The 16,426-nt window shown below is 47.3% G+C and overlaps 2 protein-coding genes across 2 annotated transcripts in view; one reads left to right on the top strand and one right to left on the bottom strand.

Annotated features, from left to right (window-relative positions):
* Positions 1–16,426, bottom strand: part of Ak8 (adenylate kinase 8) — a 105,485-nt gene that overhangs the window by 37,399 nt on the left and 51,660 nt on the right. The window contains exon 10 of the mRNA XM_035446942.1: positions 9,753–9,894. Coding sequence (XP_035302833.1) covers positions 9,753–9,894 — 142 coding nt within the window. The remainder of the gene's footprint in view (positions 1–9,752; positions 9,895–16,426) is intronic.
* On the top strand, positions 14,859–15,159 carry LOC118237866 (ragulator complex protein LAMTOR5-like). Its single transcript, XM_035446943.1, has one exon. It carries the CDS (start codon positions 14,884–14,886, stop codon positions 15,157–15,159), a length of 276 nt encoding a protein of 91 aa, XP_035302834.1. The 5' UTR covers positions 14,859–14,883.

Genomic DNA, 16,426 nt, shown 5'->3' with positions numbered 1-16,426 from the left:
ATCCTCCTGGAAAAAAAGAGGAGGGTGGGTGGCTGTGGGGCCTTCGGAGATTGTTTTTGTATCTGAGTTATAGGTTTCTGTTTTGTATCCCTAGACTGGCTTCATGGCTATAATTCTGCCAGGATTTTCTCCTAGTGTCAAGCTGGCAACACTGGGCTGGGGTGTTTTATGACCAGCATCACACCCAGACCAGAGTTACAATTCTGGTGTTTGTCCTCACACCAGGCGGGCCGACTCATTTTAGGGCATTTCTCTCTTTCCCCGGCTGAACCTGGATGTGGGAGTGAATGGTTGAAATCCTTTTCTGAGTTAATCACCAGAATGTTCAGTCCAAAGCTGAGAGGATGCCAAGGGAGGAGGGAGGAGGGATAGAGCAGTGCTGGGGAAACACATGGAAAGCTGCTCCAGGGCACAGGGGCAGACCTCACCATAAACAGCCATCTTTGTACATTTTCTACCTGTCTTGTCTCCTAGAATCAAATAAATTAGATTGGAACTGTTTACAAAGTCTTCAGAAAGCAATTAAAACAAAACAAAACAAAACTCCATGGGGAATGAAGATGTATTCACTTTCAAGCCTGCCTGAAATCAAATTGCTTCTTGAATATTCTTCCTGTGTGCTCCAGAGCCCAGGGCACCCTCTCCTTGTCAGTCCTTCAGTATGGCCTGGGCACCTGAGTCAGACATAAAAGTCACTTGCTCTATTCAACAGCACTTGGTTCTCTCTCCAGACTGTTGGTGACACCTGTGGACCCCCCCCATAAAGGGACATTGCATATTCACATATCCTGCCCCCAGACTCTCCTCCTGGGGACACTCTGTGGCTGCCCCTGCAGCTTTTGACCTTAGTCTCTGGGGCTTTTGACCAAGTAGTCCCAGGGGCTGCTTGGAACAGGACTCCTGGGCTCCCAGGTGACTCACACCAAGGCTTTTAAAGCTTTTTGACACTGAAAAGTGCTCACACCACCCTGCACATATAGAGTAGATGAGCAAACTAAACATTTATTGATAACAAGCCATAAGGAAATTTAGCTTAAAACAATTCTTTAGTAAAAACATATTTTTTACCTTTAATTAAAGAGGAAAACAAATTTGCATACAAATGAGAATTCAGTCTTGGCAGAATATTTTATACTACAGGACAGAGAGTTGATGGAGATTTTGATTTTATAGTCAATTCTGAGAGTACCGCCTTACACCGGCACGGGGTACAGAATGGCAGGCGTGTGTTGAGGTCCATTTTGGAGGTTGCTAGAAATTCTTTTTTCCTCCCCAGGAAAGGGACACTTTTGTTTTCTTTTATTTTCTAATTTTTTAAATCTCAGCATGCATAGTAGCAGGTTTCTTTGTGGCATTTTAATACCGACTAGGTTTTGGCTGACCCTTCTCCACACCTCTTGAGTCCTCACCTCCAGTCCTCACGTGCGCCCTCCTTCCCTCAGAAGAGCTGAGTAAAATTCCCTCTTCTGTGCCCACACATTGGTATCCTGTTGCCCCCACACTCCCTTTTCACCTCCTTTTCATACTCTCACAGGTCCCCTTCCAGTTCCCTGCCACCTAAACCCGCTGCTCCCATGCTCCCATATAGATGAACACACACACACACACACACACACACACACACACACACACACACACACCTCAGATCCACATAAGAGAGTGATTACATGGTGCGTTTTGCTTTCTGAGCCTGGGTTACTTCACCTAATAACATATTTTCTGGGGCTGAAGAGGTGACCCAGCGTTATCATTTTATAGTGAACCTGAGTTCAGTTCCTGGTACCCACATCTGGCAGCTCAGCAGCCCCTGGGGGGTCTGACTCCTCTGTCCTCGTGGGCACCTGCACACACACACACACACACACACACAATCAAAAATTTAAAAATATTATTTTTCAGTTCCACCCATTTTTCTTCCTTTCCTTTCTTTTTTTTTAGTTTTTCAAGACAGAGTTTCTCTGTGTAGTCCTAGAACTAGCTCTGTAGACCAGGCTGGCCTCTGCCTCCCAAGTGCTGCCATTTTTCTATAAATTGTATAATTTCATTTTTCTTTGGAGCTGCATAAAATTCCATTATGTATAGTACTTGTGATGGCTGTTCTTAGTTGTCAACTTGAACACTTCTGGATCTAACTAAAACCCAAAAATGGAGGGGCATGTCTGGGAGGGGCATGTCTGGGAGGGGCATGTCTGGGAGGGGCATGTCTGGGAGGGACTTTTGCTTAATTTGAAGTAGGAAAATCGACTTCTAATCTGGCTCTTTGTGGTAGGAAGATTCAGCTTGAATCCAGATCCTTTGAGCTGGGAAGCCTGGCCTCTGATCTGGGCCACACCTTCTGCTGGAAGCCTATATGAGGCTCCTTCTCATGACTACTTCTTCAGTTCTCTAGAAGCTTCTGGTGTCCCCTGCAGGATTTCCTCTTTACTGTGTCAGCTTTCTTCTCATTCTTTAAAGAAACATTATCATCTTTGAAACAGGAAAGGGAAGGCAAGTGATAAAAAGACAACGAATGTTCTTTAGATGAAGAATCACTCTTCAAAACACAAGGGCATTTTAGATAAAACCTGATCAGTATGCTCAGAGTAATTTAGAGAGGCAGACTCCGTGGAAGTAAGAAATCAAAGATGATGAGAAGGAGCCAACCCGGCAGCGGAGAGAAAGTGATAGAGAAGAAGAGGACAGGCTAGGAGACGCCAGCGCCAGGTGTGCTCATCATCCCTAGACAGAAGGAAGGAAACCAGCAAATGGCCGGGAAGTGTTCATAAGCATCATGCGTGGGAAGCAGTCTGAGGGGGAGGCTGCTGAAGGGGCAAGAAAGAAGGAAAGAATATGACAGACTTTGAAGACCCCGCCCCCATGGAAGGCTTCGCCCTCCCTGGGGAGCAGAAAGGGTACGGGATGGGTAGGGCGTTAGTTGGGGGGGGCAGGGGAGGAGGGGAGGGAGAGGGACCTGGGATTGACATGTAAATAATTTTCTTTCTAATAAAAAAAGAAGGAAAGAGCGGGAGGGAAGGAAGGAAGATGGAAGAGAAGGAGGGAGGGGGGAGGGAAGGAAGGATGGGAAGGTGGGGACAGAGATGGGAGAAGAGGAGGAGAGGCAAGATGGGAGGGAGAAGAGAAGGGATTCGGGGAGGGAGGGAATGATATCCTTACATCCTCAGGACCAATGCCCCCCAAGATGCCAGAGGCAGGAATGGTTTAGGATGCTGGTGTGTGTGTGTAGGGTGTGTGCGGGCTTCGATCAAAGAACTCAGCCAGATGTTGTTTACAGGAAGGTAAAGCTGAGTGTTTACACGCCCTGCCAAAAATGACTCCATATAATCCATTCAGATGAAAGATGGGTGAGAATTAATAAAACACGGAGGCTGAACTGTGTAAACAGCTGGTGATCATGGCTCGATCTGGCTCCACAGAGGACTCTGTGAGGAACACAAAATTGTCATAGTTCTAGAAAGTAAATCTTAACCAAAGAAGATCAAGACAACAGCCCATGTAACAGAGTGGCACACAAATATCCCAGGATGTATTTATCTCTGTCTTCCTACACTAAAAATTCCAGACAGGGTAAGGGCCAGTGTCCATGAAGAGGTGGAAGAGAGAGGGAGAGCTGGTGTCCGTGTGTGTGTGTGTGTGTGTGTGTGTGTGTGTGTATGTGTGTGTGTGGTGTGTGTGTGTGTGTGTGTGTGTGTGTGTGTGTGTGTGTGTGTGTGTGTGTGTGGTGTGTGTGTGTGTGTGGTGTGCGTGTGCGTGTGTGTGTGTGTGTGTGTGTGTGTGTGTGTGTGTGTGTGTGCTGGTGTCCATGAATGGAGGCAGGAGGGCTGGTATCAGGAGTAGAGGGGTGGAGGGAAGGTGTCAGTGAATTGAAAGTGAGAGAGAGGAGAAAGCTGATGTCTATGAAGGGGGGGTAGTAGGAAAGAGGAAGAGGGAGGGATGGAAGGAGGGAGGGAAGGGGAGAGGTGTATTCAGAAGGTAACTCCAATTCAGAAGAAAGGCAAGAAGACTTCCCTTAGTGCTAGCAAAGGGCGGCTCCAGGTCACCTAGAGAGAAGCCAGTTCACAAAGGAACATATTGGAAGTCATGCAGAGGAAGCAGGAAGGGACAGATTCCGGGCTCTGGGCTCGGTGAGCTTCCCTGAGGAGCTGTCCCATATCAAACAACAAACAGGTGCAAAGAAAACTGGTCAGTGAGAAATTGAGGCCATCATGCAGCAGGCACGTCACACTGCTGGCAAATGACCAGGACCAGCATGAGAACCTGGTCTCTGTCACTGTTCTATGCCTGTCTCCTTTACTTTGGGCCAGTCTGCTGCTTGGCTCATAGTCGGTCTACCTCACCTGTCTCATCCCCTTCAAGGTGGAAGATAACAAGACACCAGTAACTAAGACAATTTACTGTCAGCTTTTACAACATTCTATTCCAGATCCCATGGACATCTGCAGGTCTCTGGTCACTGTCCTAAAGCTGCAGTCACCCTTGGACTCCAAGAACAGCAGAGCTTCATGGGGCTGACCATGCCCCAAGAAAACAGCTGTTTCCAAGTGGTGGCATGGAGTTGGGGAAGGCAGGTCATCCTAAGGAACCAGGTTAAGCTTATCTGACCATATTGTAGGACCCTCGGTGACATAATGATGGCCAGAAGCACACCTCCACCAGGGCTGACAAATTATGCAACCTCGTGTGCTCCCATTCTCCCTCTACTTAATCCAAAAGCTCATGCAAGCACCCCGAGGTGACCGTGAGGTGGCTGGCCCTCCAGAGTGTGCTGCTATTTCATCCTTTCTCTGTCTTCCACCATTGTTTCTGTGTCCTGCTGGACACCTGGGACGGAGGCTATGCTGGCAGTTGTCAGCAGTGACACAAGCTTCAGTCCCTTGGGGGAAGGGAACCTCATGCCTCCATCAGATTTGTCTGTGGCCATGTCTGTGTGACATTTTCTTGATTGTTGACTGATGTGGGCAGGCCCAGCCCACTACAGTGGTACCAACCCCTGGGCGGGTGGTCCTGGGTTCTATAAGAAAGCAGGCTGAGTAAGCCAATAAGCTGCATTCCTCCATGTTCCTGTTGAGTTCCTACCCTGACTTCCCTCAATGGTGGATGATCAACTATGATCAGGACGTGTAAGCAAAATACTTCCCTCCCAAATTTGTGTTTGGTCATGTGTTCCTATCACGGCAAAGAGAGCACACTAGGACAGTGGCCGAGCCTCACTGGCTGGGGCCTCTGCCTTAAAGCTATGGGTACGATTGATTAATTAATTAATTAACTAATTAATTAATTAACTCGAGGGAAAAGGAAAAGAAAGGAAGGGAAGCACAGCAGAGAGTTAAGTCCTGCAGTTGAGTCGGCTCCCTTCTGGGGTAACTAACTACGCCTGGGTACTTACAGCTCTTTGGCCAGAGCATGCTGGTTCCACACAGCTATTAAGACTGGCAGGATGGGGATGTGGCTTTGCTGCTAGCATGCTTGTCTAGCATATACAAAGCCCTAGGTTCAACCCCTAGCACCACATAAACTGGACATAGAGGTGCATATCCCAGCACTTCAGAAGGCAGAGACAGGAGGATAAGGAATTCAAGGTAATCTTCAGCTACTCAGTGAGTTCAAGGGCAGCCCTTGCAAGATCCATGAGACCCTACATCAAATAAACAAAAGCCTGGAAGTGGAATCCTTGTTTTCATACACCAGGGTGTTCTTTGGGCTTTGAATTGGAAATGTCTTTTGCAGGCTCCATGTTGTTCACTTGATCCCCAGCAGGTGGCACTGTTTCGGGAGGTTCTGAAAACTTTAGGAGGTGGGGCCTGGTTGGCGGGAAAAGGTCACTGGGGGCGTGCCTTTGAAGATTATACCAGGTGCCTAGGTGGCAGGCAGTAAAGATGGCTCCCAACACATGTTCTACCCGTATCATGCCCTGCCCAAGCCCAAGGTCCTTAGCAGCCATTTAGTGGCCCTCCAAAGCATCGAGAAAAAAGAAATCCTTCCTCCCTTAACGACCAGATAAGTACCCGACACAACAACACACCACCAAAACAGGTAAGGCAAAAGCCATATGAAACGATAAAAAACAACCGAAAAGCCATGCTCTGCCAGGTTTGGCCATGTGTTACCTGCAGCCCAGGGAGACAGTGAGTTTGAGGCCAACCAGGGAAACAGGGCTGGGGAGTGGCTTGGGAGTGGAGGAGCTGGGGTACCCCAACCCTAAAAGCAAACCAACAGGGAAAGAAATGCCATATCAATGAGAAGTTAAAAAAAATCTCTGGGTTCTTAAGGGGCTGCTGGCAGACAACTGTGAACAACAAACACCAAGAGGGCAGGGTACGGATCTGAACATAAAATGAACGTATTTACTTAGACCATATGTTTAGTGACATGACTTTAAGTCTTAATTATACACTGTTTCAAGTAACTATTAAACAACTAGCCATAGAATAAGCAATTAAAAACTTAGAGGTCTCACACACACTCCATAAGTAAAAGAAAGAATGAACGAACGAACCAACAAATGAAGTAAAAATGTTAAAGGGCTAGTGAGATGGCTCAGTGGATAAAGGCGCTCGCCTGATGACCTGAGCAGCATTGCTGAGATCTACATGGCTGAAGGAGAGAACTCTTTCCCACTAGTCATCTTCTTCTTTTTTTAAAAAAAAAATATTTATTCATTATGTGTACAATGTTCGGCACCAAATCTCATTATAGATGGTTGTGAGTCACCATGTGGTTGCTGGGAATTGAACTCAGGACCTTTGGAAGAGCAGGCAGTGTTCTTAACCACTGAGCCACCTCTCCAGCCCCCCACTAGTCATCTTCTGACCTCCATGTGTGCCCAGAGGTTTGTCAGTTTCCTGTTGCTACCCTAACAACCTTAATTGCTCAGGAATTCTGAGATAACCTCTGTGGGTCAGGATCTGCAGGTGTCGGGGTGGTGGGTCTCCCCTGGAGCTCACTGACGCTGTAGAATTAATCTCCTCGAATTTCCAGGAGACCCCCAATCTTCAAGCCAGCAGTGGCAATTTTGGTTCTTCCTTTGTCCTGCCTCTCTCTGACTTCCTCTTCTGTTCTCAAGGCTTTGAGGGATCATATGATTATTTTAGACTCACCCATGTAGTCCAGGATAACCCTGCTCTTTTTAAATTTAATTTTTAAATGGTGTGGTGTGTGTGTGTGTGTGTGTGTGTGTGTGTGTGTGTGTGTGTGTGTGTGTATGTGTGTGTATGTAAATGCCTGTCTAAAAACTGGCAATTTTTGTCTATTCTGTAGGTTGTCTGTCAGCTTTGTTGTGCAGAACTTTTTTGTTGTTTCTTTGAGACACAGTCTCACTTGCTATGTAGACCAGGCTTGCCTCAAGTTCACAGAGATGCAACTGTTTCTGCCTCTTGAATGCAGGGAATAAAGGTGTACACCACCATGCCCAGCCTGGGTAGAAACTTTCAATTCAATGTGGGGAAAAAGGAATGCTTACTCACTTCTAGAGGGACTATAAACTAGTGTAACCATTGTGGAAATCAGTACAGAGGCTTCTCAGAAAATGAAAAGCATAGCTCTGTACTGCATGGGGAGAGTAAGCCATGCCTACTAGAAGCTGGCTACAGGTGTGCCTGACCATGCCTGTCAGGGCGTGGTCAAGGTGAAGTCAGGATGACTGGTGATGGGTATTTAAGGGGCTGCAAGGCACATGGGAGCCTTCTCTCTGGCCTGTCTGCCTTGCTGCCCCTGGCACGCTCTGGCTTGCATTTGGCTGGTGTTTATCTGAATAAAGATATCTTAACCTTACAGACTAGGGGTCATCTCGTTATACCTGGCACCCAACGTGGGGCATGAACCCACGACCCTGAGATTAAGAGTCTCATGCTCTACGGGTCGTCTCGTTATATAGCTCCCACAAGACATAGCCCCAAAGGACTCTGTATCCACCACAGAGATATGTATGTGCACACCCATGTTTCTTCACAATAGCAAAGAAACCAGTCTAGATGTCATCAACTGATGAGCAGGTAATAGAAATGTGGTACATAAACACAACAAATAAAAGGGAAATGAAGTTATGAAATTCTCAGGAAAATGGATGAATTGGGAGCTGGCGAGATGGCTCAGAGGTTAAGAGCACTGCCTGCTCTAACAAAGGTCCTGAGTTCAATTCCCAGCAACCTCATGGTGGCTCACGACCATCTGTAGTGAGATCTGATGTCCTCTTCTGGCCTGAAGGCATACATGCAGGCCAAACACTGTACACATAATAAATAAATAAGTCTTTAAAAAATGGATGAATTGGTAAAGTGAGTGACAAAGACTCAGAAAGATAAAAATCACATGTTCTCATTCAGATTCTAGCTTTTAATGCTCAAATGTGTATATGTAAATGAACATGTGTGTGAGTGAACATGTGTGTAAGTGAACATGTGTGTGTGTGTGTGTATGTGAGTGAACATGGGGGAAAATGGGTGTTGAGGAAGGGTGGGCAGGGCATTAGGACACAGTGACCTGGAAGTGGAAAGGAGGCTATAGGAGCAAAGACAAACGAGGTGGGGGATAGAGAAGAGTCAAGAAGGGGAATCAATAAAAATTTTGTTGAAAACAGCACAGTAAAATGTAACAGTCTTCATGCTAATTAATTAAATGGTAAAGAGGGAAACATTAAGACTGCAATGGAAAAGAGGCAAAGATAAGTAATTGTAGATGGGGCACCATTACCTCCACCTGGAAAAATCAAGCGTCACAAGTGCAAACACTCAGAGAAAGTTTTGCAAGCCAGCTAGAGAACAAATAAAAAAGAAAGAACACGGCTGGAGAGATTCTCAGAGGTTAAGAGCACTGGCCTGAGTTCAATTCCCAGCAACTACATGGTGACTCACAACCATCTACAATGAGTCCTGGTGCCCTCTTCTGGTGTGCAGGCAGAATACTATATACATAAATAAATATATCTTTTGAAAAATTAAAAAGCAAGAAACAAGGCCTTCCCTGTTCTCTTTAAAAAAAAACACACACACACACAGAGAAAAGTAAAACAGACACAACCAACTCACCTTGACATCTCCAGCAACAAGAACAGACAATGTCCCATCTAGAAATGGGCTTAGAATTCACTTAGAATTCAGAGCATGCACCCCAAGAGGGTGCTGGACCTTTTTCTGTCATGCTTGGGTACAGAAGATCAGTTGATAAGTCAAGGCAATCCCCCCTGAAATTCCCATGGGAACATTCCCTCTTCAAATGTAAAACAATACATGCCACCTGGTACAATACATCCAGTAAAGTGCAGTAAGAGGGCAATGCCCTATAGCGTGTTGAAATACGTCAGAAAACTAAAGTGGCTAACACCAGCAAGATGGCATGGCATAAGCCTGGCAGCCTGAGTTTGCGCCCCAGAACTCGCGTCAAGGTGGAAAGAGAACCAGCGTCTCACACACACACACACACACACACACACACACACACACACACACACACACACACACACAACCTCAAGTGGCTCACTAGTGCGGTAGTTTTGGAGAAATAGACATGGGAAACAGAAGTTCAGAGGTGGACCTAAGAATGTCAGAGGCCAGGTTATGCACATGGACAGAGCCAGAGCAACATTAACTAGAACTTAAACCCATAGCCTGCAGCAGGACTCTGAGCTCACAGGGCAAATGCAGTGGGATGCATGAGAAATGGGATGACATACTCATCCCATTTGATGCACTAGAAACTATTGGTAGGGAGAAGATTGCCAGGGCCTTGGGAGGGCCTGGGGCTCTGGGGAAGCAGCTCACCTGTTAGGACTGTAGCCCATAGAGGTCAGCATCTGTGCCTGGTCCAGGTCTCTTGGGAAGCCGTGCAGCACCCATCCTTTCTGGATGCAGTCTTGTTGGTCCAGACGATCAGCCAGAGCCTTGGTGATGATACTGTCTGGCACTGCAGAGGAAGAAGGATAAGAAAGCATTCTGTAGCCAACAGCCTTCTGGCCTTTCCTGAGCCACACGCCGAGCTACTGCAGACGCAGTTTTGGGCAGAGCCGATTGGAGCCACCTGGACAAGGCCCCTCTGTGGCCCAGCAACACGAGTGGCAGATGCCCCAAAGCTGACTGAGATAGGCAGTGCATTGGGCGATCTCGGTCCTCGCCTTTCACACCTCAACAAGACACCATCCTCCTTCTTGGTCTGTTATGGCAGCTAAAGCAAGGTACCACCAACTGAGAAGCACAGCAGTGTTTGGCTCTTAGATCTGGAGGCTAGGAAGCAAAGGTTAGGGCCTACCAATGGGGAGGGACGACTGCTGTCTGGGGAGGGCTAACTGCTTTCTAGTTTATAGGCTCCCTGCTGGTTTTCAAATAGTGGACTCTTGGGTCTCATTTTTTTTTTTAATGAAACAAAGTTGGGGGTTGATAGAGGTATTTTAGTTTAGGCTTAAGCATGAGCATTAAGAGAAAGGGGGATGTTCAGAAGCAAGCAAGGCACACCTGAGTGCATGGGTGTGGTGTGGGCTTCTCAGAGAATCTGCAGACAGACAAGCCCATATGGCGGGTATGGCCTCCTCAGTGGAGTGTTACCAGGGATCTCTTTATTTGTTCATTTATTTATTTATAAAATTTATTCATTTTATGTGTGTGGGTGTTTTGTCTGCCTGCATGTCTGTACACCACATGCATGCCTGGTACCCTCAGAGGACAGAAAAGGGTGTCGAATCTTCTGGGACTGGAGTTACAGATGGTTATGAGCCAACTTGTGGGTGCTAGGAATCAAACCTGTGTTGCATACAAGAGCAGCTAGTGCTCTCAACTGCTGACATCTCTCCAGTCCTGGATCTTTTAAAATCATGTAGTGGTCAGAGTTGAATTTTATGGAGTCATACCTCCTTACAAATTGTATGGGCCCTGGGGATTGAATTTGGGTTGTCAAGCCTCCTTGGTAAGTATTTTTAGCCACTGATCCCATCCAGAAGGGCTTGCTCCTCATGATGTCATCATGCCTTAAGGTTCCATCTTATCTACCACCATTTAGTGTCTGAATTGGGAGGTGGGGGCGCAAGCATTGGGATTACAGCAAATGCTTGTCAGGGAATCACACCAGGCACAGAGTTTTAATTTCCACCCAACACCATTGAGATACCATCCAGTCGGACTCAGTGGATTTGAAATTCACAGCAACCCCTCTGGCCTCCTGCTCAGTCTCCTCGCTCTGTCTGGAGAACCCGATCTCTCTCCAGAATCATAGCTCTGCTTATACCTGGAGACTGAAACAAGTCCCCAGCACAGGGAGATATGAGAAGCCTGTTTACATTTCTGCAAGTGACATTTTCCTGAAACTCATTCCTCTCTTCCTAGACTCATTAAATGCTCCATGTTGCTAATGTTCTGCGTCCTGGCAATTTGCACGGCATCGCCTGCGCTTTGCACTCATTTTCCCAGAAATACTCAGTAAATATTACTACTGTTTGCCATGGATGTGGGCCCCAAGCGGGGATGCTTGGCTGTTTCTCTAGAAGCTTCTGCAAGGTTCCCCTCTCACCAAACATCTGTGGGTGTAGCAAGTGGCCTAGAACATATTCTGAAGCCTCACAAGGTCCCACAGGCTGACAGCCATGGGAGCCAGTGAATGAGAGAGGCACTGCCCTCCACATGACCATTTTCTGGGCGCTGTCCTGTCTCAAAAAATCCACAGCTGTTTTCCAAAAGATGAGCATCACCTTAGACTTGGGGCTTTCCAGCCAGTACAGTGGCGCACGCCTTTAATCCCTGAGCTTGGGAGGCAGAGGCAGGTGGATCTCTGTGTGTTCAAGGCCAGCCTGTGTAGGGACACCCTGTCTCAAACAAACAAAAGCCTTTTGCTGCCCGCTCAAAGCAGTGGCCTCTTGCCGTGTAGTGAGTGATCTCCTCTCTCAGGGCTTGAAAGGAATCGACTTAAAAGATAAAGGGTTGATTTTAGTTTCCAATTCCAGGTAACAGTCCATCATAACAGGGGAGTCAATGCGGGGACTTGAAGTAGCTGCTCACATCACGTCCATAATCAAGAGGGCTCAATGCATGCACAGTCATGTGCGTGCAAGCATGCATGTCACAACTTCGGCTGCTATTCCTGGCCTTCTACTTTGTAGGTGGGATTTGATAGTCACTGTGTGTACAGTTTGCATGGAATACTAGAGACAGTCCCCAAAGAATTTGCTCCTAGGCTGGGCAGTGGTGGCTCACACCTTTAATCCCAGCACTTGGGAGGCAGAGGCAGGTGGATCTCTGAGTTTGAGGCCAGCCTGGTCTACAGCGTGAGCTCCAGGACGGCCAGGGCTACACAGAAAAACCCTGTCTTTAAAAAACAAACAAAAGGAGTTCCTTCCTCTCCCATTTCTCCCTCCCTCCCTCCCTCTTTCCCTCCCTCCATTACTTCCTGAGTAACCAAGAAACTTCCATGAACTTCTCATCTTCCTGCCTCCACCTCCTAAGTGCCAGAATTAACAGAGTAGATCCTCATACTTGGCTTATGTGGTGCCAAGGATCAGAACCATGGCTTCATGTACTCTCCATGTATGCTAGGCAAACACTATTCACTGAGACATGCCACTAGTCCTGTGTGTTATTTCTTTAAAACAGGAACCTCTGTCTGCAGGAGCTTGCACTGGTCACCATGAGCTTGTTCCATGGGATAGACTCTCCCAGAAGGCTGTCATTATGTAGCTCCAATGTGAGGAACTCCATGGGTGGGTGACTCCTACCCTCTTGTTTTACCATCTTGGGAGCCTCTGCCAGAAGCCTGGCATCATGGGGGTTTACCCAGAACTGCCCATCTTGGATTATCCTGGCATAGTCTATCATCCTTGTACAATATGAAGCGTCAATAAATCCACAGAGTCTCCAAGGGGCTACAGAGCTGAGGTGTGTGGCAGTCCTTTGCCACAGAAGCACACTAGGGGTCTCCTCTGGGGCACTGGCTGTGCCACCTGGGCAGAGGTGAAGGGAGCTGGAAAGACAGCTGGCAGAGGACAAATGGCAGCAGAGGGGTAGGGTCTGGGTGTAGAGTGGAGAAACTTGAATACCCCAAATGTTGCCCAAGAACCTGCATAAGGAGCTGCAGGCACCTGTGTGTCACAAGTGCCTTGTTCCCCGCAGGCTCCTGCGTGTTGGCCCAGTCAGTTCAGCAGCCACAGATCTCACTGATGGTGCTCTGCTGGAAGCTTAGAGTTCCCTCAGTAACATGTCCATTCATCCTTCATCCTTTATCCTCTAAAGTCATTCACCATTAAATTAGATGCCCCAGGCTTGATTTCAGGGCTTGACAGTTAATATCTCACCCTTCTGGCCACTGCCAACGGCTGCTTCTCCACAATGTCCTGTGGACTGAGCTTAGCAGAGTGCAAGATGTCTATTATTCCACCAGATCATACAATGTGATATTAGAATGTTTTTTTTTCTCTTCCTTTTTCTTTTCAAGGTCCTCGAGTTGACTTCAAGATTATTAAAATCTCAGTTCACTGATTCTGGGGTGTGAATAGGGGGGTTCAACAGGGCACCTACCAAGACCCCCTACCCAGGAGCCTGGCCACCCTCTGGTCTAGAGTTAGGGGCTTGAGGCCCTCTTAGGCCCTCCCTACATGGGGCTTCTTGCAAGCATCAATTTCAGGCTCCAGATAGGACAACATCACCCTGAAGCAGCCACTTGTGGGATGGAGCTGGGCAGGACTGGTCCCTCTCTGACTACGGGTCTGACATGTCATCTTCAGCCTATCCAAGAAGGGAGCCAGCCACAAACAACCTCCAGGATGTTAGCAGACCACAGTGCCCCCTGCTGTCCACCATACTAGGAAGATACTGTGGTCTCACACACAGTGTTCTGAGTCTGGAACCCTCCTGGGACATCATGAGATGGATCAGAAAGAGGCACGTAACTTAAGCACACTTCCTTCTAATTCCTACCCACACTTTCCTTCCGTACTCCCTCACAACCCTCTTCCCATCTGCACACACCCCTCATGTGCCCCGGGTCTTCCTGTCCCCCCCCCCACGCACCCCTCACATGCCCCAGGTCCTCCTGTACCTGCACACTTGCCATGTTTTCTTCAAGCTCCCCCTGTTACATCTTTTCTCCCCTAGCTCTCCTTGGAACACTGTAGAGCCAGTGTCCAGATGCAAGGAAGCCGGCCAGAATAGGGACCTTTCCTCCTGTACCCTACTCCCAGTATAGTCCCTGGGTACCTGCTCTGCTCCTTCTGAGCCACCAAGAGACTCCAGTTAGTCAGGCAGGGAGAGCTAAAAAAAACAACAAAAAGGGCCATGGAGAGGAGGGGGCTTTTTTGCTTTGAATTCCACTCCATATACCCAAATTCTCGAGAGGGAAAGTGCTATATGCCTTCCCTGACTCAGTCTGGGTCTTGGGGAACCACTTAATCTTGCTTTAAGTCAGCCATAGCAAAACCACCCATTTCCAGGAGCCAGTTTCCTGTTGGTGCTGCCTCTGAACTGGTAACCTGCAAGCCCTCCCCATGCTGTCCTAGAATCACCGGCATGTGAGAGGACCTGAAGTAACCGGCATGTGAGTGGACCTGAAGTAACAGGACCTAGTGCCCCTTGTTTCTGTTAAAGGTGCTTTTTGTTTATTATACACTGCCACCTAATGGTCAATTGTGGGTCTTGCACCCGAGTGAGCCTTCCTAAAACTGTGCAGGTTTCCAAAAACTGCAAGGGGGGTAAGAAGAGACCTAGATTGTTCCACCCGAGGCACCCTGCAGTTGCACATGGACAAAACCTTTTTGGTCTCTCTGCCTCTTTGGTAAACTGAACTCTCATACCTCAGAACAGCTCTTGTCTTTCCAGGCCTTAGAATCCCAGGTGCAAGATTAGACCAAGGTCTTCTAAGGTTTTTAAGATCCTAAAAGCCTTTTTCGGGGATCCAGGAGTGGGGCGGATATCGGGCCGGATGGAAGCAACTTTGGAGCAGCATTTGGAGGACACAATGAAGAATCCATCCATTGTTGGAGTCCTGTGCACAGATTCACAAGGACTTAATCTGGGCTGTCGTGGTACCCTGTCAGATGTGCATGCTGGAGTGATATCTGTTCTAGCCCAGCAAGCCACTAAGCTAACCTCTGACCCCACTGGTCTTCCTATGGTCTGTTTAGAATCAGATAGTGGGAACACTATGATCCACAAACACGATGGCATCACAGTGGCAGGGCACACAATGGCCTCTTGACATCTCATGTCTGTTCTTCAGCAGCCTGTCATAGGGATCCAGTCCTACCTGTGTCAGTTAACTTATAAAACTATTAAAGTTCCAGAGGTTAGGCCATTCACCTAGTGTCCAGTGTGGACTTCTTTATTTATATGACAACCAGTTACCAAGATATTAGCTAAAAAGGATCGTAGTTGTTTTGTTTGGGCTTTGGTCATTTTGCTCTTTGGAGACCATCACTGCAGTCCAGTATTGCAGCTTATCATTGCCTAGAACTGTGTATGTAGCCCAGGCTGACCCCAAACCTGTGGTCTTCCTGCTTCAAACTCCTGCATCCTGGGATTATAGGAATTTGTCATCAAGGTCCAGGTCACTTTGTATATAGAACTTTGTTGTGGTCAATAAATCCATTCAGAGGGAAAAAAAAAAAGCCTTTTTCTTTTTGAAAAAGAAAACCCGATTTTACAAATGGGTTTCATTGTGTCATCTCCACCCTCACACAGAGAGCTTCAACTGTATTCATCTGTTTACCTTCTGATGGCTCCATCCACGTCTTCTATTTTCATGTTTTTCAAAAAAATCTAGATTCCACATATGAGAGAGGAGTCCATATTTATCTTCCCGAATCTGGCTTATTTACTGTGAAAATCTCCAGCTTTCCATTTTCCAGCAAACAGCACAATTTCCTTCTATCAGAGGTCTCTGGGTTTGTTTTTTTTTTTTTTTTTTTTTTGGTTGTTGTTGTTGTTTTCGAGAAAGGGTTTCTCTGTGGCTTTGGAGGCTGTCCTGGAACTAGTTCTTGTAGACCAGGCTGGTCTTGAAACTCACAGAGATCCACCTGCCTCTGCTTCTCGAGTGCTGGGATTAAAGGCATGCACCACCACCATCTGGCAGAGGTCTCTGTTGTTACATTAGTGTTCCCTAACACGAACCAAAGTGCCTGGAAGACAATGGCCCCAGGGAGCATCAGTGTTTTCCTATCCAGAAAAGCATGTTATCCTCGAGCTCTAGGCAATCCTGGGGTCTTCTTTGGTCCTCCCCCATCAAAGATTGGCTACTCACCTTCCATCACCCTCCCCTCTGCTATGCCTACTCAGGCAAGATGACATGGCACTGGGGCTGACATGTCCATAGCTGGGTGGCAGGCATCTCAGTTTATCCCTGGTAATATTATTCATGAGGAAAAATATTTAAACATTGGCTGTCTTCTGTAAATAACTTCACCTAGTGTGGTATAAGACTTCTGAACATGCTCAATTAGCTATGTGGTGCACTACAATTGGTGACT

The sequence above is a fragment of the Cricetulus griseus genome, chromosome 6 (genome assembly GCF_003668045.3).
Source record: "Cricetulus griseus strain 17A/GY chromosome 6, alternate assembly CriGri-PICRH-1.0, whole genome shotgun sequence".
Lineage (NCBI taxonomy): Eukaryota > Metazoa > Chordata > Mammalia > Rodentia > Cricetidae > Cricetulus > Cricetulus griseus.
Note: the sequence above shows the minus strand (reverse complement) of the source record. Positions and strands in the feature narration are given on the sequence as shown.

Coding starts and splice junctions, on each gene's coding strand:
- LOC118237866 (XM_035446943.1), top strand. CDS start 14,884: ATGGAAGCAACTTTGGAGCAGCATTTGGAGGACACAATGAAGAATCCA.